Source organism: Kryptolebias marmoratus, linkage group LG16, assembly GCF_001649575.2.
Source record: "Kryptolebias marmoratus isolate JLee-2015 linkage group LG16, ASM164957v2, whole genome shotgun sequence".
NCBI lineage: Eukaryota > Metazoa > Chordata > Actinopteri > Cyprinodontiformes > Rivulidae > Kryptolebias > Kryptolebias marmoratus.
Window position 1 is genome coordinate 4,903,109 of NC_051445.1, and position 27,748 is coordinate 4,930,856.

Here is a 27,748-nt window from a genome sequence, read left to right on the forward strand (position 1 = left end):
CATTGCTTATATATGCAGCAGAGGTAATTTATGCTAAAATATGATTTCCTGCAGCAATCTGGCACTGATGCAATTATATCTGAGTGATTACAGAATGTTTAACATATCTATAAAATTTCTGTCTAAAACACCCAACTGAGATTTACAGTAATAATAAAAAAAAAAGAAACTTTTTGTTTTATCTTGTTTCCTTGGACCCTTGAATCCAGTGCTGTGGCTCTGGGTTGTGAGAGAACCTGGTCCGGTTCCACAACAATTCCTGCCTTTTTTTTCCCTTTTATGGGCTGAGTGTAGAAGTTCACGGCTCATGACTTCATCTTTTTTCAACAGCAATAATGATAATGGCTAGCATGTGCTTTCCACGGTGCAGAGGAGTGGATGCAGAGACCTTGCAAGCACAATTCAGTTATAGCTGGAACTATAACTATGAAGACCTTATTGTAATTCTTGATGAAACTAAGACAAATACATTAGACCCTCTGATTCCCCAGATAGATATACATCAACTTTAATAATCATTCACCAGTTTACCTTCCACTTTAAATGTCTTATCTAGAAGATTAAAAAAAAGATCACAGAACAAATACAAGTACTAATAACTGATTTATCTTCATTAACATATCACTTCATTTGTCTGTGCAGTGAAATTCTCAGATGTATTCAGCATCGTGCTCCATCCGGAGACATCTTGTTCCCTGCAAGAAAATCCAGCCACCTGACTTCTCCCTGAGGTGTTCAACTTTTCTGCAACAATTTAACATCCTCGTGCAAGATGAGAAAATTCTCGCATCTCAAGGTGGTGTTGGCACGGCAACGCTGTCGCCAGGGCCCAGCGCTCGTGTTCTGTAGAGTCACGGTGGAAAGGTGTTATGAGAGGTAGCGCTGTGCTGGAGGATCATGCTGACAGGAACGCATGCATCGGCAAGGCTGGTGCGGGGGGGGGGATGAGCGCGTGTGTGTCTCTGTGAGCGTGTGTTTTTTGAAAAAAAAACAAAAAAAACAGTAGACGAGTATGTCTGTAATAAATACACAATGTGAGGTGTGAGTTAGTTCTGAGGTGTGTGCATAATTAAGCAAAAAATAATGCATACATGTGTGTGTGGGTGTGAGACTGAATGGGGTCAGAGTATCTGAGGCTAACATGCCCATCTGTGTTCCAGGTTGGAGACTTTGTGAGCTTTCCTCTCTCTGATCCTCAGAACATAGACACTCAGATGAAACCAAACATGCACATGCCGAGCAGCTTTAACACACAGCAGAGAGTCAGCTGGTTGCTCCAGTTCCCTGAATATTTCCTCTTCATAGCCTGTGTTACACAAATGTCACTGTACGCTGAGCTCTACTGGCTCATCAACATCTATAAAAATTCTGTTCCAATTGGCTTTAAAAGACTGAACATTTCTAACAATGCAAAATTAAACATTTTCACTTATAAAACATAATTAAAGACTTTTAAATTATAGCCAAAGTCTATATGAAAGAAATGCATAAATAAATCTAAGGTAGTATTCCACTGATGGCTTGTAAACAGTAAACTGGTTCCAAAACTGCTCTGACTGCAGCAGATTTTTGTTTAATGTCAACTATTTGCTTAAGAATCGCTCAGAATGTTTCTTACCAATTTTATATCATTAGCTAATTCCATTCTTTTTTATAAAAGTGATGACAGTTCTTTAGAAAATAATTACGCAATTAATTTGGCAACAGATTTCAAAGACAGGAATGTTTGAGACTTTGATTAACAAGCCTGATGAAAAGGCCGGCCACAGGGTTCATTGACCAGTAAACAGGAATAGAACCGTGCTATGAGTTTTGTTTTATGGCTGTTATTCCTTTTTTATTAGTTGGTGGACTAGTCAATATATTTTTCAGTCCCCAACCTTTTTTGTATTAAGACCAGTTTCTTTGGAACGCTTGGGTCTTATATGTCTGTATAGTGATGAGAATTTTCTTTAAAAATAAGTGCTTAAGTTTATATTTAAGTGACTTGATTCACATCTACAGCAGTATACATGAGATAGAGCCCTGCCTGCAGCACATCCTGAACTCTAAACAACAAATCTTCCGGGAACAGAGACAATCAGCTGATTTATCCACTGTTTGAAAGGCGCTCTGATGCTCCGGTGGTTCTTCCTTCGTTTCCCTTCGTAGTCGAGTTAACCCTGATGGGATGCGTTTGCTGACGGTGTCACACTCATGCTCAGTGAGATCACACAGAGTTCGACACCACATCCACGAGGCCGAAACTCTAAAAGTCTATTCACCTCACTCACCAACTCCAGCTCTTCCTCTGTCTGCATGGCCGGTGGAGGAGGAGGAGGAGGGAGTAAAAAAGCAGAGGACATTAAGTTTCTTTTAACTGTGATCCAAATATCAACATCTACTCATGAATGTTGCTGAGCACCGGTTCTCTTTTACAAAGTATGTTGCATAGTCACCAAAAATATCGAACTCTTGAAGTATAAAATCTGTGACTTTTGCTTTTATTGCCAGGTTAACTTTGTTGTACACCTCATACGAACAGAAAACTTATTTGTGTTTGGCGTTGCGCTGAAGAAACCTAAAGTGTGTCACACCCAACAATCTAATAGCAAAGATCTACAATTTATTAATATTTGTAGCTTCCGTTCTTACAATTTACCTCGAATATTAATATATAGAATTTATTTTTTGACATCACAGGCCTCAAATAGTTGTTGTACATTTTCTCCTCCTAGTGTTCTGTCAAGTTAATCAAAATTAAAATCAGTACAAACCGGTTTCAGTGTAAGGAGTGTAAAGAGTTTGATTATGGGTGTGGACATAAATGGCATGACTTATGCTCAGAAACTGTCATGTAATGATGACATTTCCGACTTCCCGCATTTAGGGCATGTATTCCAAGCAAGTTAAAAGCAGAGATTTTGAAACTACTTAGTTCTCCAGTCAGAGCTAAGCAGATGAAAACATTTTGATGGACATCAAATAAACTGGAAAGAAGATGGACACCAGACGCATCCTGTCAAAGCACAACCCTTCAGGCTGACTGGAAACAGTCCTAAAATAGCTTTTGTAATAGAATGTATAATGGCAAACACATTAAAATTCTGACCCCTTCAAAACTTGTCTCCCTTCATGAAGGGTCAAACATTTTGCACAAGTTAAGAGGACCAGAATTTAAAAAACAAACAAACCTTGATGTTTACTGAATAATGCAGTGTGAATAAATATTCGGTGTTAAAGCAACATTATAAGTAGAGAGAAAAGCAAAAAAATCAGACTTTTTAAATTTCAGATTTTAACCTACAGTAGTCCCTGTTTGTCCAAGAAAAAAGGCTGAATCCATAATATCACCCATACTGTTTGTCAGACAGCATCAAATACGTTACCAGCTTGGAATAAAACAAAATAATTGTCTCCACTTATTCTCTCTGTCCTCACCAGCTGCATGAGGTTCTTGCCACTCTGCGAAGTGATGACCCTCAGGTCCGGCTTGCGGCTGTTGACCATCTGAGGGCTGGGTGGAGGTGGAGATTTAGCCGGGACTACTTTCCCCAGGCTGTTGCTATTGGGTACGGACAAGAGGCCCGGAGAGGCCCGGGCACTGATGTAGCCATTAGCTGGAGAGACAAATAAAGAGAGTGAGGTTTAGTGAAGAGGCAGGTATGGAGGAGGTTATGGTTTCTGTCTCTTCTGATGTTTTCAGCATCTGTATGTACCTGTGAACTGCGCTCGTCTGCCTTCTTTGTCTGTGCGTTTGTGTGTTCTCATTAGCGAGTTGGATCTCTTTTGTCGCACGACATGCTCTTCATCATTTCTGCAGCTCAAACAATGTTTTTTGGCTGCGTTCTGATTTTCTACAGCTCTTTCACATCAAAACCGTGCCACGCTCTCCCCTGAACTATTTTGTTTTCACTCTCGCTATCTCCCTACCTCACTCCTTTTTTGTTTCCCTTGTCTCGACTTGGTGTAAACAAAAACACAAAATAATGTCTCTGGGCTCTTTTGGTCTTGAACTGTAAAAAATACTTTTCTAAACAAGTCAGTTTTACTGTCATTAAGCTCTGGAAGAACTGTTTCCTGTGAAGTAGTAAACACAACCCTCTAATATACTGTTTAATTAATTCATAACATCAAATATAACATCTATTATAGGTTCAAATATAGTACGAGTTTAGTTTTTCCATTCCGTATGCCTGTAAATGCAACTTACATTTTGCCCTGAATAAAGTTTAAAGCCTGAGTAACAGGAAGGTTCACAGGGTTAAATGGTGAACAGTCTTTCCTGTTCAGATTTGATGCGATTGCTTTTGTTTTTGCTACAAAGCATTTTAATTCAAATAATAATATGCTCATTTTAACCCCTACAGCATTTAACAGCAGTTTTGCTTTTTGTTTATGGGGAGATTCCCGTAACATGATGGACCACATTACAGAAAGTTACTGGCTAACACACCCTCCTTTGAAAGTGCACAACAGTCACATTCCAAACCTTTACAGAAAAACACAACAATTACTCTGAAGAACAATACTACCTGACATACAACATGATAAACCTGTGGGACAACACAGCACGTTTATGTGCACGTGTGGATACTTCACCTTGTTTTTATTATTATTATTATTATTTTTAAATCCTAATTTATTTTTGCATATTTATGTACTTTTAAAAAGGACATTTTAAACTTATATATAATAAGCTCCATTGTGTCATGAATTAATATATTTTGATGAGTGCTTGTTTTATGACAAATAAGTTTCGAGGAGGTGAGAAATAAAGGGAGAGGGATTAGATGGGTGTCATGACAACAAGACTCCAGCAGTCAGCAGCCTGTCTTTGCTGCTGAGTTTAAACGACAAGTCGATTTAAACAGAGACTGAATCACAGTGAATAAAAGAGGGACAGCAGGGACTTTCCCAGCACTGACACACACACACACACACACAGATGCAGTATTCCCCTCGGACAGGAGCAGAGAGGGTGTGTGTGATAGCAGATAGCAGTTCTCCATGACGCTGCCTCCAGACGACAGTGGCATGTGACTCTGCTTCATCTCAGTTACACACACAGAGTCCGTAAATGCAGCCTGACAACAACAACAACAAGTCAACGCCATCTCTGTTATCAGCTTAGAGGGAGGGGAACAGGGCAAAACAAGGGGAGGGGGGACAAGGGGAAAAACACAGTGGGAATAAAGAAACAAGGAAAAAGGGGATGGGTAAGGAAGATTCTGGGAGCAATGATAAAAGACAAGAATGATATTTATAAATGAATCAATTTTCAACAAGAAAACAACTCAAAGGCTAGGACTTTCATTCATTGCAGCAGTGTTTCTCTTTAAAATTGTAAATAAAATTATATAAATATATATATAGCCAAAAACTACTTTGACTTTAAAATGGAAATAGGAGAAATGAGATGAATCCAATGGCAAAGTTAAGGTAGAAAGAAAAAACAATTATGAGACAGACAGACAAATGAGAATAATATCACTGGAAAAAAGAAAAGAGCTCATTAGTAAAACAAATAAATAAATAAAAAAGGAAGGGGTGGGAAAATGGGTAAGAAAAAGATATGATTTCAACATGGAGAAGACATTAAAACATGATACAGTACAGGACTGAAATGAAAACAGGAAAATGAAGAATTAGATAAAAGGATGAAGATGTGTTAGAGAATGAAAACAGGGAGCGAAGGAGGAAAGTGAAAGTAGGGGGGAAGTGACTGAAAGAAAATGTTGAAAGAATTGTGGGTACAAAGGAAGTCTCATTGCCATCTGATTAATTGGATCACCTGCGTCCTGAACTCTCCGTCCATCGGGCCCCTCAGAGACATCCTGCGACCCTCAGTGTGTTTGCGTGAGGGTTATATTGCATAAAGAACTCTGAGTGTGTGACAGGGACTGATGGAAATCTGTTGCTGGTTACATTGTGTTCATGTCTGTGGGTTAAGAAGAGGGTGGTGGCTTAGTGGTCACCCTAAGTTATAAAAGTTTGACTCTCACAGCACAAGAGTGTGAGTTGGAGTGTCTGTGCAGAATTAACATGTGTTTAGCAGGTGCTCCTAACCCAACACTAAGTCCCTTAACAGAAAAACAGCCTGCAGTACTGGCATCTTTCATTGTGTATTTAAATTTTATTTTTGTGTAAATTCTTTTGTTATGCTTAATTTCACAGCTGTAGATTGTTCAGGCTGTTCTGTGTTTCTGCACTCCCTTAAATGTTAATTATTACGATGCCCTTGGTGCATTTTTGTTTGAAAATCAAATTTTGTATTTGGGAGTTCAACAAAATGCAGAGGAAACATTTAGAAAAACACAAAACAGATTTTTACAGATAAGTGCCGGCACTCAACATACTTTCTCTGGCCTAATGTCTGAACTGCAAGGTCTCCGTTGAAGCTTAAAATTATTCACAACTTATGGCTGTAAAACCTGTTCTACTCAAACAATTAAAAAAAAGAAATGATTGCCCAAATTGAATTAGCTTTTCTTTTTTTCAGAAGTATGTCCCAATGAGGAAAACTATTCAGGTTGGTTTGCTGATTTTGGGCATCCATCAGTAGGCATCATAATGATAGTGGTGCCTGAAGCTGTGAAGGCTACATAAAGCATTTATAAATAGTTTATAAGACCTATTCATTAACAGAATTCTCTTTTTTTACATAATGACCTGGAAAAATCTTATATACAAGAAAATTTCCACATGACTGATTAAGATATTATGCTCGGATTATACTCAGATGGCACAAGCTAGCTGTGATGCCTTTAAAGCAAAGTTGTCATTTATAGCATGCTTGAGACTTACTACTGTCACTGCAGGACTCTTAAACATCAGGCATCGCTAGAAAAAATTGCTACACAGCGAGAACGGCACTTGAAGAAGTCACAAACGCTACATTCTTTATCTACAAACTATGTTTTACCTGCAAAAAATGCACCTTCTTAGGTCTTGTTTGGGCTTAAGATGGATGTAGAAACAAATCTGTCTTCAAACTCTTCACTGCTGCTCTTTTCTTTTTAAACAATGTGCCACTTATGCAGTGTGACACGCTGCTAAAAGTGAGACGTGCACAACCAGATAAAACATCACAAAAGCACCCCTCGTGATGAGTATTGTGATGCCAGTTTCAGTGCATGACATTGTTAGTGATTTGCATGATGACACAATTGAGAGTAAAAAAAACTAAACAAAATGAAAGCCTAGCATTCCTTAAAGGAATGCATGCCATCTCAGTGTTTACCAAGTTTGCTTAGCTGTGGTGGCCATCTTGAATTGGGCTGACTCCAAAAGTACTTTCTGACAGTTTCAGTAAAATGTTTGTACTGCTTCATGACATGTTTTGTTTACGCTCAGAGAGACACAAGCAAAAACATTATCGCCTGTGCTTTCGATGGCGGGTGATAATAAGAGGTACACTGGGACAGATAATTCATTTGCCACTAAGCTACAAACAACAGGCGTGAAAGCACATCACTGGCACCTAAATACCAGGGAGACCTGCTGTGTAAACGTAATTGGCCTATCTTCTATTTTTAATTTTTCACAAGGTGAGTGCTGATCTTCTCCACAGAAGTTGGTAACAAAGTGTCTACATTTCCCCCTAGATGCAATCTTGTGAATTTAACTGAGAAGAAAACATCTGATTAAGAACAGTTTCCAAAATGTGTGAAACCCAAAATGAGAGGTTTTTTGTGCCTAAAACGGGAATTATCAGATTTATTAGAACAAGAAGCATAGTTAGCATGTTTTATACAGAAAGTTATCTGATAGCTTAAAACTGTGTACAGGTGATAATAAGTCAACAATTTCCTTTCAGAACCCTGTGAAAATGCAAACAATCACACTCCGTACTCATTTTGCAGTGAAAGTTTTAGGTTTCGTCCCTGAGTGGTGGCCTGCGATTGGCTTTAGGATACGTATGTTTTACAGACATTAGACATTAGCCTGACTGGCATACATTTAGATCTCAGATTTATTGAACGTGGACAAACAAGAACACACTTTTTATGTGAAGCTGATGTTTAAATCCTACAACCTGTATGAAAATGAATACAGTTTAATGCTAATTTATTGCTACAAAGTAGGGTAAGTAAAGTAAAGATTTCACAGTGCTGTAATAAATTTCAAACCAGAAAAACTATAGTTCCAAAACAAAATCTCTGCCTTGTGTGATATGAGACTCACAAAGCCTCACTATAGATGTGCAGCAGAAGTAGTCAGTAAACAGATGCATTCTGCACGATATTAACCAATATCCAAATGTGTTAACAGTTTGTATACACCACATGTTCTATGGAGCCAAAATATAAGATCCGATAAAGCATCCCCACCCCCCGACTGTTTCAGTTCTGTGAACCAGAATCTAATTTACCTCTGCAGCACTGACATGGAGGCAGAAATCTGAAGAAAAATGGAACAAAAAAAGACAAATATCTGCACTGACAGATGGCACCAGTGGTATCTGTGGTACCCACATGGTTACAGCACATGCCACATTACTGCAGCATCCCTGGTATGAACTGAACCAGTGACCCGTGTTCCATTTCATACACCTCTCTCTTTTTGCCCATATTTCCTATCTGCCTTTTTATGGAACAACAAGAAGCTATCAAACAAAAATCTATCAAACAACTCAAGAAGTTTATCCCAACTGTTAAAAACCTCTTTTTAAGCTTAATGCTAAATAATGAGGTGACTGTAGAGTGTTTATTACAGGGAACAGTTATCACAGAAACACTTTAAATAACTGTGGTTTTATTGCAGTAAATTGCTTGTTAGGATGCGTTTCTTTACATCGCCGACATGTGTTCTTCTCAGTACATGAGTGCATGTGTGTTAGTACTTTTAGTGTGAGTGAGTTTGTGTGTCATGTCTCCCATTACGCGAGGCCGGGCGTGGGAATGTGTGGAATGCTGGGTGACGTCAATGGTGACATTCCCGGAGCCCTGACTCCCTGGACAACAGCTGAGAACGGCAGATCCAAGAGAAAAGAAGTGTGTGGGGGGGAAGAGAAGGTAAAGAAGGGATGAGAGACGAAGAGTGACAACAAGACGAGAGAAGCAGAAAGAAGACAGTGAAAAGAGAGAAAGAGATGAATGAAAAGAAAGTAAGGAGAGGCAAAACTAGAAAAATATAGAGAAAGAGTAAGACGATAAGCGATTAAATGAACAGAACAAAGAAAGACAGAGGAGAACGAGGAGTGCAGAGGAGGTAATGCGAGAAGCAGAAGATGACTAAAATGACAGAAGAGTGGAGGAAAGAAAGATGTAAAAGAGTGAAAGTGGAAGAAAAGGATGAGCAGCCAATCGAGTAGATCAGGTCCTAAGAGCAGAGTTCTTCGATGATACAATTTTATGTTTTGTTTTCACTAAAAAATTGGGTAGCACCTTAAACAAGACCAAAACATACATTCATTAACTCAACAAAGCATAGAAAACCAGTCACAACTTAAAAAAAACAATCATTAATTTCCAACACAAAACATCCTCCCTACTTAAATTAGATCAATGACTTGTATATTAAAAATGTTACTACTTTGGTCAGAAATAATTACTAAACTACTTTGACCATCAACATATAATTGAAACTTAGGTGAAATCTGAAGTAAATCACTTCAACAACAAATATTCACAAACTAAACTTTTTAACAAAGCCATAAAGAGTGTATATAATATCACAGAAAGCCTTTCAGATCAATGTTGTAATTAAAACATTGCTTTAGTGTTCATATAAATGTACTGATTCATTTTGACCTACTCTGCCCTGAAACAAGTATTGCTTATCAAGCCAATAACAGAAGAAAAAACACCTTCCCACCATATCTATTACTTTGGCCTCACTGGTGGTATCTGTCCAAGCTAATGGGATTTAAGGGGGGAGCTCTGGCCAGTGTCAAAGTCACCTCTGAGGAGAGTCCTGTGCCAAGACGAGGGACAGTTGGATGGTGGGAGGTGGGGAGGTGGGGAGGGTGGGGCGGCCGACAGAGGACGAGGGGGAACAGCTGAGCGAGACAGGATGAAAGGGGGAGGTGTAGATGAAAAGATAAAAGGAGAGGATAGGTCAAGATGGGAAGCAGTCGAAGTGCGGGATAAAAAGACTCTCGTGATGTCAAGGTTTATATTTGATGTCCTTGTTGCAGTAAAAAAAACCTCATGTTAGTATGTTCAAATTTTGATTCAGACCAAAATAACTGATTCAGACGACCAGAACTTTTATTTTATAATTTGCTGTTTTCCAGTTTCAGATGCAGTTGATCCATTTATTTATGTTATATGATTTTATTTTTAAACTTACCATTTTCAACTGAATAGTAATTGGATTTGAGTTGGACTTTGGTTAGAAATGATTATAATAGCAGCTTTAAAATCTGATGTAACACATAACTCAACCAAAAATGCATTTTTTAAATACGAGCATAAACAAATATTTAGCTTTTACTAGAGTTTAATGAATGTGTGAGAATACTTTAATGTTTGGTCATAAATTCAAAAACAGAACAGAGAAAAAAAGAAAAACATGTTTACATTTTTCTCTTGAAAATTTTAAGTGACTAATAGTTTCACTTCTGCATTTCTATTCAATGTCACTTTCACACATTTTTAACACCTCTTCTGCTAATTTTACAGGGAAAATTCCCAGACTTACCACTAAAAGTAAGAAAACCAAGGCTTTCTAACAATTAAGGAAATGCAAAGCTAAATGTTAGTTTCCAAGAAGAGTTTCAGATGACAAATATGTAAGAATGCACAAATGTTAAGAACACTTTAATTTGAAAAGAAAGTTGTCAAAATTGTTTCTTTTTTCTCTTCAACTTCAAGAAGAACCTTTATCGTGTCTTTTCAGCTTCTCTAAAACCACATATTTTTTATTTCCAGTTGAAGGTTTTATATTAGGCTTTTAAAAGCCAGATGTTAGAGAAGGAACACGTTTAAATACTTTGTTGGATCGACAACAACAGAATGTGTCGTTTAGTGAATTCCTGCAATTAAGAGGACAGTCTGATTCGTGTCAAACACACGAACCAGTTCTGAACCAGGTTGACAAGAACAGCGCCAGAAACAAAATGTTGACTTCACCGTCAGACAGATTTAACAGCTCTCAAACTTCACACCAGGTCAGTGACAGGGTCAGTTTCAAAACTTACTGAACTAAGTTTGGGTTTCCAAGTCTGAACCACCAACAGAAAACCAGCTGCAGAGTTTTAAACAAGTTGTTTTTGTATTCCTGCTGGTTTCTGTCGTCTTTTTGATCTCTTGCTTGTGTTCCACTCTTACAACCTGAAACCATTCTGTTCTTTGGATCGTTGACAAGCAGCTTGTACTGCGACCTTCAGCTGTCGCCAGTCAACAGGTGTTTGCGTGCTTGTGCATACGTCTTGCAGTTCAACTGTGAGTCTGTTGCCACGCATAAAATGTTCTAGGAGCAGAGGGACTGATATACTGTTGGATGTGGGTGTTGGTGTGTTTATTTGTACCAATACAAAAATATATACCAAGAAAAAGGACAAGATTTACTTACAAACTGGACTCGGGCATGCTCCATTTGAGTTCCCCAAATCTCCCCCAAGCAGAGCACCTAAGGTAGAAAAAAACACAAAAAAACCCATCAAATCCATTAAAACAATCTCATATGAAACAGTTTATCTGAGTAGCACTAATGTAAAAACTAATAATCATTCATTTTGAAAAATATCATTAAGTCAAGTATGTCATTATCAAAGTGCTTCTGCTATTGATGCTCATTTACTCTCTGAAGTACTGTATAATTGGTTTCAATTCTGCATTTCCTGTTAATGTTTAAGAGTAGGTTTCACCAGTTCTCAATGGTACTTACATTACTCTATGAAGGATAAAACTGACATTTAATTTAAGAATAAAAAAAAAAACTTCACGTTTAAAAATGGTGGTTAAAAGCAAATTATCTTCTTTAGAAGTAAAAACAGTAAGTGATATTTAAATTAAACAACCCCTTGTGTATGGCCTATGTACTAAAATTAACAAATGGTTTAATGGCACAGATAATATTTTATTATTATTAATGTAAAAAAAACTAATTAAAGAAACAATATTGATTTTTCTGTGAAAACTGAATATTCTCCATAAGAAATGAGGAAAACAAAATTAATTAAGGATTAAATTTATAAAGATAATCAAATTGTGGATGACAAAATGTTAGTAGATGCTATAATTCAAGTGGTATGTCATTGTTAAGACAGTGAAATTAAATATACTGTAAACAAGAATCTCTCACTGAAGCATAATTTCATTGAAACAACATCATAACTAACAGTAAGTATCAAAATATACACTACATTTTATCATTTTACGAAAAGCAAAACTCATACTACTTGGTTAGAAATATGATCAGGACATTTCAGAACAACCAACCCACACGTTAAAACAGCTGTACACAGATTATTACAACAACAATGACTTTAGATGGTGATGTGAAATTTCACTGTTATAGGACTCTTTTGCCCTATGATCAGTGGGACGTTTGATTTGTAGTTAACTGAAGTCATTTTAACTAAAGACTCTGCGTAGAATAGAAGAAGGCTGTTTTTGAAGATGTCTGCCATCTATAACTCTTTCCACTTCAAAATACATTTTGCTGTTCACTGCTGAGTTACCAAAAGACTATTAAACATAACTGTTGCTGGCAGGTTTATTCATTTTGCCCCAAGTCAAATCTTTTGTGTATTATTTATTAATTATGAGTCAGGTTTTATGAAACTGTTTCACTGTTTTAAAACAAATCCTGTTTGTAAAAAGTCTTTTTAAATCTTTTTTTTACATTGCATTGAAACTTAATCTGTTAAATCAAAACTCATAATGAATCACACTGTATTGGGATTAAAGGCTATCATATTGCATCGTATCTGTTGTCGCTGCCCACATATATTTAATGAAGTGTATTGATGGGGCATTATATTGAGATAATTTAAGATCAGCCCTAGTAGATACCCATCAATTAACTTAATGTCATCATAATTTCCAGTCTGACCTGAGTATGGCCTGTTGCAGTGTTGGAAAACAATCTATTCTTGAAACCATGTTTACAAATGTTAGCTAAACCTGTTCTTTAGTTGTTTAAAATCATCACAGGTATCTTTAAATTTTTCATTTTGGTCTGATGGTCCTCAACGTTGCCACTTTTTTCAGTCTCAGTAAGCTCCTCACCAAGAGGAAAATACTCTTTAGATTATTTGGACCTGCTAAATATTTAATTAGACACCTGTCATACAGACTTCCTAAGGTATCCCAGTGTGTTTCTCTTGCCAATATTGCCAAAACATTACGCTAGAAAGTATATAAAAATACCAAAGCTTTAAAAAAAATACTATTGTAGATAGTTGTACTGTTTTCATTCATACAGAAAACCAGGCTTTTTAAATACAGTACAATGATAATGTACTTTTATATTCATTATTATACTAAGCATCACTTTGCCTCAAATGGAATGTCACTTACTTTTTCCTTTGTAGGTGATTCTGTTTTATTTCTAAACTGCTCTTCAGAAAAGCTGAAATATTAGGTCTTTAGGGCTCTTTGAAAATACCGATGTTTGGAAAAACATCAATAAGCAAAAACAATAATAATGAAAAAAATGAATTCAGACTCGAGTATTCTACATTACAGAGGTTGTGAGAAAATAGAGGGGGAGCAGGAGCATCCATTACTGCTATACGGTAAACTTACACGGCTTGCAGAACAGCATATTATGAAAGAAGCTGTAATGCATTTGTTGCACGTTACATCACCTAATTCTGACTTACAATGAGATTACGCCGGTCGGAACAAAGCTTGATAAGTAACCCTGTCTGAGACGCAAAAATGGGGCACAAATCCTTTTAGTCAAAGGGTGAAGGATTGGTTTGCCACACAGAGCAGTGTGTACACGCAGAACTGCAGCAGCAAGAGTCAAAGAAATGATGGATTTATGTTATTATGAGCTGTATGCACTTATTTGAGTGAGCGAGATCCCCAGACTGTGTGAGCACGGAGGCTGGAGACAACATCAATACACAGTCTTGCTTCTTTGGTCATTTTGGTGCTTTAGAACTCAGAAAAAGTCTCTAAAAATCCCTGCTGTTACATAAACTGTGCTTCCATAGAAGCTGCACTTTATGAAAAATGACTGTAAGTATCCACATCTCCATGACAACTGTGTCTGCAAAGGTGGCTCAAATCATTTCAATTACAGAAGTCATTTAGGAATCAGGACTTTGACGTGTGTGGAAGATTGGTCTGCAAACTGATTGCTTTGGGCAGAAAATGTCAAAGGGAACCATTTAGAAACTTATGACAACAAACTGTAGAAAAAGTAGGCAACACAGGGAAACTGCAGTGGCAGGAACAACAGTCACAAGTTTAAATGGGAATTTGAGTCTTACATTCACAACACAGCGCTGACAGAATTTTGCTGAAGGAGGCATATCTATTCAGTCTTATTTTTGTTATGTTCAGACCAAGGGAGATTTTGATTAAACTGATGGTAACAAAGACATAACCTGGGTCTCATGAGACCTTTCCACAAGATCGACATTGCAACTGGAAAAGTGCTGTTCGATAGATGTTGAAAATGTGTAAAAATTCAAGGGATAGCAAAGTTCTCAAATAAAATAATAAGTTTACACTAAAATCTAAGTGTGTTCCAATACTCATCAACCACCTAGCTGTGGGTGGCAGTCTCGACAGTCCTGTTTTTAAGGTTTTTTTTTTTTCCCTTCTTTTAAGGAAGTTCAAAAATTAGTAACTGACATTTTCAAAAATGCAACTCATCTGGTGCTACACAGTGCAGGATCTTTCACAGAGAGAATCAGATCTCTCGGTTTTAAAATGTGCAACCGAAAAGCTACATTACATCAGACAGATCGATCAGGAGCAATTATTGAAACAGGGTGTTTACTTATCTGAAAAGGCCACAGGTTATTGATTAGCACAACTACAATTGAGCTGTGAGGAGATAGAAAACCCAAAGCATTCCAGCTGTGTTAACCGTGGTCTGTTACCTGCGCTGGCTGGTCGCTGTGGTAACCCCGGTGACACGGTGTTCCTCTGCAGAGTTTGTTGCTGTGGTGATAGGAGGCGGGGATCTGTAAGGGTGGAGTTGGCAAAGGAGGTGGTGGTGACCAGGGCGCCGACAGGATTGTTGCTGAACTGGAGGGCTGCTGCATTCTGATTGGATACTGGCACTGTGACTGGCATGGAGAAGGTGGGCTGAGGGACTGTAGACTGGCAGAGACACAAGAAAAGGACGGTGCTTAAAGAATGTGTTTACCACCAAATATATATATATATATATATATATATATATATATATATATTCATAAATAAATGAACAGGTGGTCAGTTAGTGATCAGCAGCAGAGTGAACAAGCCTGAAGGTGACAGACAGTCACAACAACCCCAACCAATCACAGCAAGAAGAGTTTTTCCAAAATTAGAAAAAAACATACAAAAATATTCCTAAAAAATGCCATCTTTTAATAATTTGGCACATTTGTTCTAATAAAGACAATCACATGTAAAAGTAAAAAAGAAAAGAAAAAAAAAAAGATTGCAGAATTTTTTTTTGACATTTTTGTTTTACTGAGATATTTATATACAACAAAATACACACCGAAAAGGCTTTTCTTGTGTAAGGATTTACCAATAATTTCGAACTTCAAACAATATTGTTTTGAAAGAAAACATCTCTAAGTAATTTCAAAGTTTTTGTTTTTATATTTTAAAAGTTCAATAAATGGTAAATTTGTCAGACGATAATGAAAATATGCCTTTTGGGCACAGAAAAATGAACACATGCATACAAAAATAGAGTCTGGAAAAAATAAATGCCAACAGAAATCAACATGTTTCAATTTTTTTCTTTAATTACACTAGGGTTTTTATTTTCAAGCAAATTCTGGTTCTGGCATTTTTGGCTTGGTGGTAAATTTTGTTATTAATCAAAAAAAATCATGATACTTGAAGGATTTTTTTTTCCAGATTGTACCTACAAAAATTCTATGAGCTGACCTTTAAAGTAAAGAATTTGGAAATTAACTCTTCAAACAGCCAAACACTCATGTCATATCCCTCTTGGTGACACACAAACACACACTCACTCAGTTTTAGCATGCATAGTGACTCTGTGGAAAGGCTGAAAAGCTGTGCCACCTTTCATGTTTCATGCCAGGTTAAAACTCCAGTCGCAGCAGCAAGTTATTGAATCAAGTAATTGGTGACATTTGAGTGCATGCGTGCCCCATTCCTGCAACAGCCCTCAACATCAGATGTCGTTATATTACACTTTCTGATTTTATCTAACACAAGGACAAACAATAAACATAATCATTCCTTTATAAAAAAAAGAAAGAAAAAAAAAAAACAAGGCCAAGGACCTGAGGTTGTCCAGCCACACAAACTATTTCACCCCGTTTCAACTCAATCTGAAATAAGGACTTCTATAAAAGGAATATGGGCCAATGCTGCTCTGCACTGCACTCATCCTGCCTGGGACCCAGTTTTTCACCAAGAAGGACAAGGGCTCCTTTCTGCCCTTGATCTCCACCTCTTTATCATCTATGTTTCTTAGGGTTTTCTCTATTTTGATGTGAAAAAGAACATAGAAGAGAAAAAAGAAGAAGGAGATAAAAATCTTGGTGCATTAGTATTTGGCTAAACTTTTTTTCACTTTTTTTCCCCTATCACAAACAAAACTTGTTCCATGTTTTTTTTTTTTTAGAACTTAGATTTTTTATTAATTTTTCAGCAGAGCAAAGTACAACCATACTTCAGTTACCATGATACAAATGTTGACAATATGTTTTCCATACAATAAACATCTTGAAATAACAATTTACAGCTACAGCATCATGTTATAGACTCATCACTGTACACCATTTAAATAAGAATGAACTCTGGAGGAGAAAACCAAACGACATAAGCCAAAAGACAAATCCATTAGGTTTAGCTAAATCAACAGGGCCTCTGCAGGTCCCCAGCGCAGGTCATAGTTGGATTTTTGAAGTCTGAGTGAGTAGGTTATCTTTTCCATTGTATGCAATTCCTTTACTTTTTGAATCCATAAGTCGTAAGAAGGCGGCTCCAATTGCATCCACCTAATTGTAATGCATTTCAGGGCTGCTGTAAAAAGAACATTTAACAAATACATTTTGGCCCGCCCTTGCAAACCATCAGGAATAATACCGAGTAAGGCAACAGTAACATCCCTTGGGATAACCCCAGAAAAGATATGGTTTATAGCTCTATACACCTCATCCCAAAAGTTTTTGAGTTTGGGGCAGGACCAAAAAACATGTGTGGGGTTGGGGATCTTTGAACCACAATTTCTCCAACACAAGCTTGGTACCTTAGGATCCATTTTAGCAACTACATCAGGGGTCCTGAAATATCTGCTAATAATTTTCCATTTAAATTCCCTCCATATGTTTGAGTTAGTAAGTCGTTGAGCCTCAGAGCAGATATCCTCCCATGTTTTGTCGGAAATTATTATGGCCATCTCTGCCTCCCATCTTTGTTTTGTCCAGGAGGGTTTGTTAATGTTCATCGACAAAAATACACCGTATAACTTAGCTATCAGTTTTTTGTCCTCTCCCCCTTTCTGGAAATGGATCAGAAGATTTTCTATTGGTGTGGGATTTAGTACTCTTTCCCAGTCTTTGTGTGCAAACAAAAAAGAGCGCAACTGTAAATATCTGAAGAAATCACTTTTCTGGAGATGGAATTTCCTACATAACTCTTCAAACGATAAAAGGTTGTTTCTGTCAATCAATTGATGAAGAAATGTGAGCCCCTTTTCAGTCCACTTAGAAAAATTTTTGTCCAAGGAATTAGGTGTAAAGGATTTAATATGTCCTATACTTGTTAATATTGATAAACCTCTTGGAAGCTTGAACGAGATACGCACCTTGTTCCAAATGTTAAGAGTGACTTTAGTCCACAGTGGCAGATTCTTAACTGGAATATCTAAAAAAGGCAATACCCTCAATGGTACCGAGCACTGCGCTTGCTCTATACTCAACCATCTTGTTTGGGAATCCTGTTGAATCCACGAAATCAGAGGTCTTAACTGAGCTGCCCAATAATAATATTTTAAATCAGGAAGATTGAGACCCCCTTCTGTCTTACTTCTTTGAAGTGTTTTATATTTTATACGAGGACGCTTGCCTTGCCATATAAATTTTGATATCATTTTATCCAATTCAATGAATGTGGGTTTAGGTATACCAATTGGTACCATTTGGAACAAATACAATAATCTGGGTAATAAATTCATCCGAATGGTTTCAACGCGGCCAAAGAGAAATAAAGGCAATGCTGACCATCGCTCTGGGTCTTTTTTAATTATATCCAGGGTTTTGCTATAATTAGCATGATACAAATCATTTAAAGAGAGGGGAATGTTAATGCCTTTGTTCCATGTTTTTGAGAAAAAAAAGTAAATAAAGAGTCTTGCAGCAAATTAAAGGTGTCAAAAAAAGTCTTCAAATTTTGGGAAATTGTATTCCTGTTAAAAGAAGCATCCTCTGGACAAGATCAGGTTTTAAGATTGATAAATAAAAGGATGATAAAAGACTTCCAGTTGTCTGAGAATTATACGTTTACCTTCAGAGCGTGAGGAGGAAGTAAAGAGAGTGTGCAGACAGAGCTGGAAGTGTTGACCTGTGATGGGGAAATTAGCAGCTAGCAGCACTGCACACTGGCCAAGCTGAAGGTAAAGGGGAAGGGATGGGATTAATGGTGTGGGTGGATGTGGGGGTGGGGTTAATGCAGAAAGGGTGGAGATGAGTAAACGCAGAGGCAGAACTGATTTATCTTCACAGGATCGGGTGAACGGGGGTGGGAGGTTCTCATCTTTCTTTGTGAGCATCCTTACACAGCTCACCATCACTAAGCTCTGCATAAATAAGAACCAGTAAGATGGCAGGGATTTTTATTCTTTTAATGTCACTGTCAACTAATTTGTTTAACCACAAAAGTTAATCTACAAGAGTTATTTTCTACTTATGTTGGTCAAACCTACAAAATAGAAATCTGGTAAATGCCTGTAGATGTACATGAACAAATATAGATAATAATCAAAATAGTCAAACTAATTCATAAATAAGTTGAATTTATTTTAAACTTCGCTTTAAATTTTGAGATGTTGTAATATTTTGAGTACTTTTAGCCATTCCATAACAATCCTGCTGCTCCTTTCAGACACTTTTTCCACAAACTCCATGAAGATACCAGCTCCTGGTTGCTAAGAGATTTGGTGACACAACTCAAAAACACCTTCCTGTTTTCTGTAAATATAATTTTATAATCAATCTTAGGTCTGTTCTGCACAGTGTTTAAAGAAAAAAAATTGTAAATGAATATACATCTTCCTATTTAACTTCAATGGTCTTAATTGATTAGAGGGATAAATGGATGTTGTTCATCATCTTGAACATTTAACAAGGATGGGAAACAAGAAAAATAAGAACCTGCTGGGTAAATAATTGACCAGCAGCTTTTCTGAAGGCTTGTTTAACACAGCTCAAGGTCTCTTCTGTGAGAAAAGAACAAAAAGTGCATGTGGGGGTAATCTAGCCTACTTTCTCTCAGAGAAGCTCTCTCTCAACAAGACTGTGTTTCCAGGATGCAAGGGTAAATCAAAATGAATTAAACTCATGGCCTAGTTTTCCCTTTATTCCTTTTTGTCCTGAAAGGCTTTTGAAAATTTTTAAAGAAATACTTTTCTTTTCAGCTTTTATATATTGAATTCTGTTTGTTAGCTGTGGCATTTGAGCACAGAAGCAAAATGGGAAAAACTATTATTTATCACAGTTATTAACTGGCAAATCTGTATTTATTGTTATTTTGACAAAGCTTCAACTTAGCTGTTTAAAAACTTTGAAAACGTTTGGAGTTCAAAGTAGAAATCACTAATAGGAGTGATTAAATACTGTAGAAAGAGTTATAATAGATATTAAATTCATTTGTTATCCATAAATCTGTAAAAACAGGATCAAGTGGCAACCTAAAGAATGGAAATAAGAATAAAAATGTATTATTGTGGAATGTCCTACATTTACATTACAACTGTTATTTTAAGCGTAGTCAAAAAGGAAGTTTATCAGTAATTTAAATGCAAATATCGAAAAGCTAAACTCCCCATGACTGAATGTGCAGTAGTTTTAGTAGCATCATGTTTTACGTTACATTCATACGAAGCTTGTACTGAGACAAAGCATTCAGCTTCTTGCTCAGGGGCACCATGGAGGCAGTTGTTAAAAGGAAGAAATCTATTTCTTATTCAATTTCCCAGCCCTGAATCCCAGAACCAGAGAGGGATCAAACCAAAGACCCTCCGGTGGAAAAAAAAAAAAAAAAAAGAAGGATCTCTTTATTCTCGCGTACCACAGCAGCAGAGTAACAGGAAGAGATACTAAAGTTTGGGGCCAAGTGTCCTGCCCGTTCTGCCTCACCACTCTCCCTGCCTCAGGAGGCATTTTAGTACAAGTGGGATTAAGCTTGTATATCCCGGCCCCTAGCTGTCATGCAGGGGATTATGTTAAAGCATGGAGGAGTGGTGGGTGGTGCAGTCTGCTTCTGTTTGCTTGCTGCCAGTGAAAGGTGAGCTGGGAGAACTGGGCAGGTAGGCAGGTTGGCAGAGACACCGAGGGGCAATGTTATGGTGAGGATACAACGCGCCAGAAGTGTTTGGCTAGAATCCAGTGAACGTGCACATTGAGCTGTATGTGAATTTTCTCTTTTGTCTATCTTGGCTTTCTCTTTGTTTAAAAAAATGCCTTCAAGAGCCATTTCAGCTTGGAGAGGCTGGGTCAAACTAAGGACAGAGATTTGTTGAAGTAATTAAACTGAAAGGTGGCTTGTTGTCATTGTTAAGCCTGCTCTGATATGAGATGAGCACAAACAGCTAAAATGCTTTCCACAAAATAATGCTCCTACTTTGTGCAAATTACAACAAAAACAGAGACTTATTAATCCAAGAACTATGCATTCAGTCAGTAAATGTTCCATTTCCCCAAGTAAAGTAGTTGTTGAGAAAAGGTCAAATGCGAACGTCTCTGAAGAAAACTGTACTACATAACACCACTGTATAATTCACTAAGCTACTAACATAGTAGACAAGGAAAAGAATCCCTTTTCCCCCTCTGGATCAAACACGCTGAATGCAAATTTTCTGAAAATCTGCAGGCTAACTCTCTTGCAGCACCTGAATGTGACTGTGTCCCATCCCAAGTGACCAATCAGACATGCCGGCAGACAGGAAGAGGGGCTGTAAATTAAGAGCTCCTCATTAAAGTGACATTAATTGCATTATTGAGCACGAAGGGAAAAAAAATGAATCACAGAGAAATTGGCAAAGAGGCAGAGCGGTAAAAGGAGTTTGGCAGGATGCCAGTCAGAAGGCAGAACCTGGAGAGTATCAGGAGCACATCCAGCCAGAGGAGCAGATCTACACTGAAACCCAGCTGACCTCAGTAATACTCTTAACATCACAGATAATAACTGCACACTGGATTTTTAAGCTCTGATGCTTTATCTGCACTCACAAGATTCTTTCTTTGATATTGCTAAGTATTACACAATTTGTATTTTCAGGCAAGCAATCCAACTGCTTGGAGGCATGCTCTAAAGTGTTTACAATTTCCATAAAAAAAATGATTTCTCCTTGCAATTTCCAGTTGCTATGCCAACTTTTCCAAAACCTAGGGACCCAGTTAACACTTCCCACTTTTAGTGTATATTCTTATGGTTTTGTGAAGTTGTAGTGGCATATAAACAGTTTATTATAGCGATAACACTCCTTAAGATTTTCTACTGTGGTGACTTCATAGAAATAATCCCATTAGAGCATGTGGTATTTGGCGTTATGCTGCTTGTTTTATGACTTATTTTTATCTAACTGCCAAATTTACACATCAGCAGTAGTGCAAAGAAATTACATTTTATTCCAAAAGAAAATTAGCTTGTGTAGAAATATTATGTAGCGTTTCTAATCCACACAAGAAATTTCCAAAAATTGAAGTTTCTATATAAAATTAATTTAAACCAAACATTTTTTTCCAAGTTGAGAAACTGAAGACTAAACTTTGACATTTATCCTTTTTGACTACTAGCTTTTGACTTCTTGTCTGACAACTTAAAATGAATGTTTAGTTTAATTTTAATTTTTCTTTGAGTTAAGTCAACCTGGCTGCTCTGCCTTGTGTTTTTCAGGCACACACCGATGGAGGAGATGTGGTCCGTGGGTAGTGATTTTAAAGGTGGAAATATGTGCTGTTGGTAAAAGGTGAGGTGAAGAAGGTAAAAGGTTTGGGAAATGGTGAAGGCAAGTGCTCTGTGAGTAATCAGACCGCCATCAGCAGCCAAAAAACTTGTCCGTCAGCAGCAGCAGCAACATGAGGAGGGGTGGGGGGGGCAGGGTTGCACAGAATGGTGGGAGGTACTCACTGACAGCCTATAGTTCTGCATCATTTTATCAAACTCCTCGTCAATTTTTTTGTATTTCTCTTCAGTGCGGGGGGTGAGAGAGAAGGGCTCCTCGGGGTCTGGGCTCTCAGAGTCACGGTGCTCTTTCTTGTTCAGAGCCTTCGTTCCCCGAACAAAAGAAAAAGAAGGCACAAAGACAGAGAAGAGGGTAGACAGAGAAAGAAAAGAAGAAGAACAGAAAGAGTAGGTTAGATAAGGTGACAAAAGTGTGATGGTACTCACGCCATAGCGTTTGAAGAGGCTGTCCAGGTCCTCGGTCTTGCGGTCATTTAGCGGACTTTGGTCGATGGAGTCGTCGCCATCGGGCTCAGGGCTGTTGCAACCATTAAAGCCTTTCTTTCGCAACGTCTAAAGCAGTTAGAGAAGGGTAGAGGAGGAGAAAAAAGGAGGCACATTTACATTTCATTTTTATGTACACTTCTCAGAACTGTTTTTTATTCTCCACCGCCCATTGCTTTTAGACCTACGAAGTAAAGCTGTGTTCATTACTCAAACACAAATGAACATCTTGATTGCACCATATGTGCTGACTCCTACACTGTTCATTGAATTAAAAATGAAGCAGTTAGGGTCAGATGAACAGTTTGACCCAGATGATGACTTCCAACAGAGATTTTTCTGGAGGCACCTTCTACAAGTAGTAAAATGACCTCTGATAATCCTCAATCGATTTCTCAAGTCAACATTCATAATATTCGCCACCCACATGAAAGCAACTTATTACCAATGGAACTACCCTTGCTCACCCAGAAAGTGATCTGTAGAGGTCTAGTCTTAAAAAAGGTGAAGAAAGTAAAGATTCCACTTATTAGCCAAGAAAGAAGCTTTGAAATTAAATAATGTAGCCAACAAAAACAACATCCCCTTATCTTTACAAGACTAGGTGCACAAGGAAGAAATTCTGTTTGAAACCTGCTCTGTATGTCAGAAGAAACACTTGTGCATCTTCCAATCAACAGTGTTTGTACTAGTAGTGATGCTTTGGTTTCACAAACCAAAACAGTCCAGGGAGAGCCAGGAACCACACAGTGGCGTTAGCATCACAGCTAACGGCTGCCAAGTTGTGTCAGTGGTGGCACACATTGGAAACAGTTGGAAGAGAAAGAAGGAGGATGAGGAGAAGAGCAGCAGATAGAGAGGCTCTTATTTTGAGAGGATTCTGCTAAACAAGATTTGCTGTTAAGTAGCTTTGCTTGGTGGGCCCTTGACCATAGAGCCAAGCAGATAAATCCTCACAGAAAATGGATCTTAAACTGGAGCTGGAGAATCTTCTGTGGTCCGAATATGAGCTTTTGCCCAGTGAAGTCCAGAGTGGTGCCAAAAAAAAAAAAAAATCCCTTGATGTGAAATTGGAAAAACCTATAATAAACTGTGTAAAGACTATAACATGGTCTGTGAAAAAATCCTATCAAGTCACTATACAACCCATCAGCTTTTTTAAGGATCTTTTACAAATGGTCACTTTCATTTTGAATCAAGAAATGTTCTGTCACTGTTTTCTGTCACCCAATAAAATAAGATAACCAGAAGATGCAAGACTCTGACTCAATAAAAACATATAAACTAAACAAAACAAAAACATTCTGGAGAGATAGAACAGTTAAAGAGATGCCTCCTAAGCAGTGATTTGTAGCATGCTTTGAGAAGAAATTAAGCCCGGTTTTTACCAATGCTTAAAACAACCTCCAGACTCAAGGACAAAGTGAAATATTGTGAGAAGAAAACTTACAAAAACATTTTGGGTTAATAGAAGAGCAGCCTGTGCACCCCAACTGACCAAACATAAGGTTCAGGTCACTCTCACATTCAGGGCTACTTTCTTATTGAAAACAGCCCTTGAACATTGTAACGATAAAATGAAAAAAAAATATCTAACAGGCTTCCTGTGTTTGCAAACTTCATAAAAACAAACATATTTTTAGGAAGGGTTGCAAAATATTAACAAATGTTCTTGTTTGAGCATACATCAGTATGAACAGACTTTGAGGCCAGGAAATGGGTGAGAGAAGAAGTTTTACTTACAGCTAATTTATATGATCTGAATATTGTGGACATATTGCATTTGTTGTAAAAGCCAAAATGCAATGAATCAAAATTTTTGTCTGAAACCTAATACAGAAAAAAAACTTAAGATGATGTATTTTAATTAAAAAATAAATAAGTCATTTTCTGTTAAAACAAACCAGTTGCAGATCATCTTCAAAATTTCACACACCATATATTTTCTTTAATGAAAACCCATCTGATGTCAGGTTTGATTGAAGTCAAGTGGCAGTCTGATTAAAACAAAAACACAGGTTTCATGACTCCTGCTGCACACAATCGCTGCTAAGTGAAAATGACTCAATTGCAGGCAATTCTGCCTCAGAAATGGTGATGGAGGAAAGTTGTACCTGCAAGAGCTGAAGACAAAACCCTGGAGTTGTAAAAAAAGATTTGTTTCATTTCAAATGAATTAGCCTAAAATGCTTGGAATAGGTAGGGGCAAAAGGGTAATGATGCCATTTGGATGGCAAAGTAACAAGACGTTTGGTGTTAATAACAATGGTGCTCTTTGATACGAGTCTCATTAAAACTCAAAGCCATTATTATCATCACAGTGTCAAAGCTCTGTTTTATCTACCCACAGAAACAGGTTATTAGAAAGATTTGTTCCAACACAAAGACAGTCTCCTCAGTCTGCTGTTTAGTCTCAGCAGAACAAGCCAACGCTCTCATCTACGGCGTAATGCAAATGTAACACGCAGGAGCTGCCACCAAACGCTTTGTTGTTCACAGTTTGTGAAAAACACTCTCTGCTGAGGAGATATGCATGTGCTCTGACCTAGAAATTGAGCGAACAAATGAACCATCGGAAAAAAGAAAATATAATAGAAATGAAACAGCTGATGATAAGAGCATGTGATGGAGAGTGTGTGAAGGACATGATCGAGGTGTGGACCTCCTCCTCTCACCCCCTGACTGTCAGGATACAAAAAAAACAAAGCCTGCTAACAAAACTGTGATGACAATGAAGTCATTTTGCTGCTCACATGTAATGATGCATATTTAAATCTGAATATTTATTCATATAGCTGCCACTGCTATTTCCAAAATTTAAGCAACAAATGCAGAAAAACACAAGCAAACACAAGTTGCAATTACACCGAATTAAATCCAGTTATTTCAATAAAACTACAAATAATTGAAAGTGAGATGCATTGGGGTCTCACCCACCTCCTTTCAAAGACCAATGCAAGAAGAAAGTTCTTTGCATTGTTTAAGACTCCCCTCTCACCCCTCCTATAGACTGTTTAATATCCTGTATCTGATAGAAGACATCACTCAGAAGGTTTAATAGATTCATTTCACAAGCAAAAAAAGAATTGCAGTTTTATTTTCACTGTATTTTGTCATACAGCAGAAATGATCATTCAAAATACTTAAACTTGTATTCTTAACAAAATGAATGTTAGGTTAAATAAATGTTTAATAAGTCTTGCAGATCTGTATCAGTCAAGACATACTTAGCGTAATTCATGCATTGGAGAGGTTATCCAGGGCAATGCAATAATCTAACAAATAATTCCTTATGTTAAAAAATTAAAATAAAACACATCACAATTATCACAATTTTCTTTCACTAATTTGTGTGTTTCCTGGAAAAACAAAAAAACGTATTTATCATGCTTTCCATGAAATGTCAAACTGAACAAAATACCATAAAGATGAACAGATTTTCTTTTATTGCCAAGCCAAGCACTTAATTGTATGTGTGTGTAAGAATGACGAATTCTGTAAAAAAAAAAGCAATACATAATAAATATGATTTTATGGAAACCTTAATATATGATGCATAAAGCAAATATTTACAAGACAATAACTATATAAAAGGGTTTTTACATATATTTTTCTTTTACAATTTTTTATAGTCTTATGCCATAATTATCTATTTGGCTTGGTTGTGTTTTTTTTAATCCTCCCAGCTACAAATTAGATCAGCCTAATTGCATAAATATTACCCACAGCAACACAAGACATGACCCAATTATATTAAACTCAGAGTGGTCACTATAGATCTATTTATTTTTCAGTAGTTTGAATTTAATATAAACAGTAAAAGCCCCATTACACACACTCAAGCATGTAAACAGATGTAAAATATGCTTCCCTCTCACACCTTCTCTACTTGCGAACACAGATTTATTTTATTTTTTTCTCTTTTTGACATGAAGGGCTGTCTGTCTTAATTTAGCATACACTCAAGTGATATTTGGTGAAAATTACAGTGCAAACATGGGCAACTTTCCCTCTCTCAGTTTCTGTTTTTCTTCCCACTCTCTGTCACAGTTAACATTTTGTGTTGTGCTACAGTACATGAACATCTCCTCGCTCACACACAAACACACAGTGAAGTCCACTGATCAGATTGTTTCTCAGTCAGTCAGCCATCTGTTCACCTGTCCCCCGTTTCCCCTTCTGCCCCTCTTTATTGTGTTTCCAGGGTAAGATTCGCCCAGCACAGCGCCATGCCAATCTCTAAATGGCTGTGGCTGCTCAGAAGCCCCACCCCCATCTCCCTCTCCCTCCTTCCCTTCCTTCCCCTCTGGCTTGCCAACTCGCCTGACAGTGTGTCTGCCTTGCCCTCCATTCCCAGATTTCTTTATGAAACTGTTGATGCTCTCTCTACTTCAATCTTTACAATTTTTCCTCACCTTCTCATCTCTTTTTCATCTCCTGACCCACCAGCATTAACGCTGCTCTCGCAGAAAAGTGCAAAGTCTCACACTTGTCCTTCTGTGTTTTTCTTCCTCCATCATATCTGTCTCTCTCTCCTCCTTGCACTGCGATGCACTCGGTCACTCATTTCCTCTTGTCCAACTTCTTTCATCAATGTTAGCTTCTTTCCCTCTGTAATGTCCAGCCTTTTTTCACTAATTTGTCTTTAGTTCCCACCGTTTTCTCATTACTTTTACCATTCCTCTTCCCTCCTGCTTTTTATTCCTTAATTCTCCATAATTCTCAAATCTTCTTCCAATTCCTGATAGTCAACATGAAGTGTTTCCACCAATGTTTTATGAACATTTTTTATTTGCTTTGAAAAAAGATTAGGATGATTCTGTTTTAGAAGAAAGAACATGCTGACACAAAATTATTAATAAAAACTGGCAATTGTTAGTCCCATCTGTCCAAAATCCACAACTGTTTCTTGGCTAAGACTGGATTACTGAGACCCACAGCATTGGATTCACACCATTTTCATGCTTTTCAAATCATTCATTAAGGCCATGTGT

General features: G+C 37.4%; 1 protein-coding gene across 15 annotated transcripts in view; it reads right to left on the minus strand.

Annotated features, from left to right (window-relative positions):
* The window catches only part of mef2d (myocyte enhancer factor 2d), a 96,436-nt gene that overhangs the window by 16,504 nt on the left and 52,184 nt on the right, over positions 1-27,748 (minus strand). For 5 of the 15 annotated variants that reach the window (XM_017428528.3, XM_017428530.3, XM_017428529.3 and 2 more), the window contains 6 exons: positions 22,698-22,823; positions 22,437-22,574; positions 14,993-15,215; positions 11,500-11,556; positions 3,421-3,599; positions 2,265-2,294 (listed from right to left, as the gene is read on the minus strand). In XM_017428528.3, coding sequence (XP_017284017.1) covers positions 2,265-2,294; positions 3,421-3,599; positions 11,500-11,556; positions 14,993-15,215; positions 22,437-22,574; positions 22,698-22,823 — 753 coding nt within the window. The remainder of the gene's footprint in view (positions 1-2,264; positions 2,295-3,420; positions 3,600-11,499; positions 11,557-14,992; positions 15,216-22,436; positions 22,575-22,697; positions 22,824-27,748) is intronic. The other 10 variants (XM_025008672.2, XM_025008665.2, XM_025008670.2 and 7 more) reach the window with 7 other exon arrangements.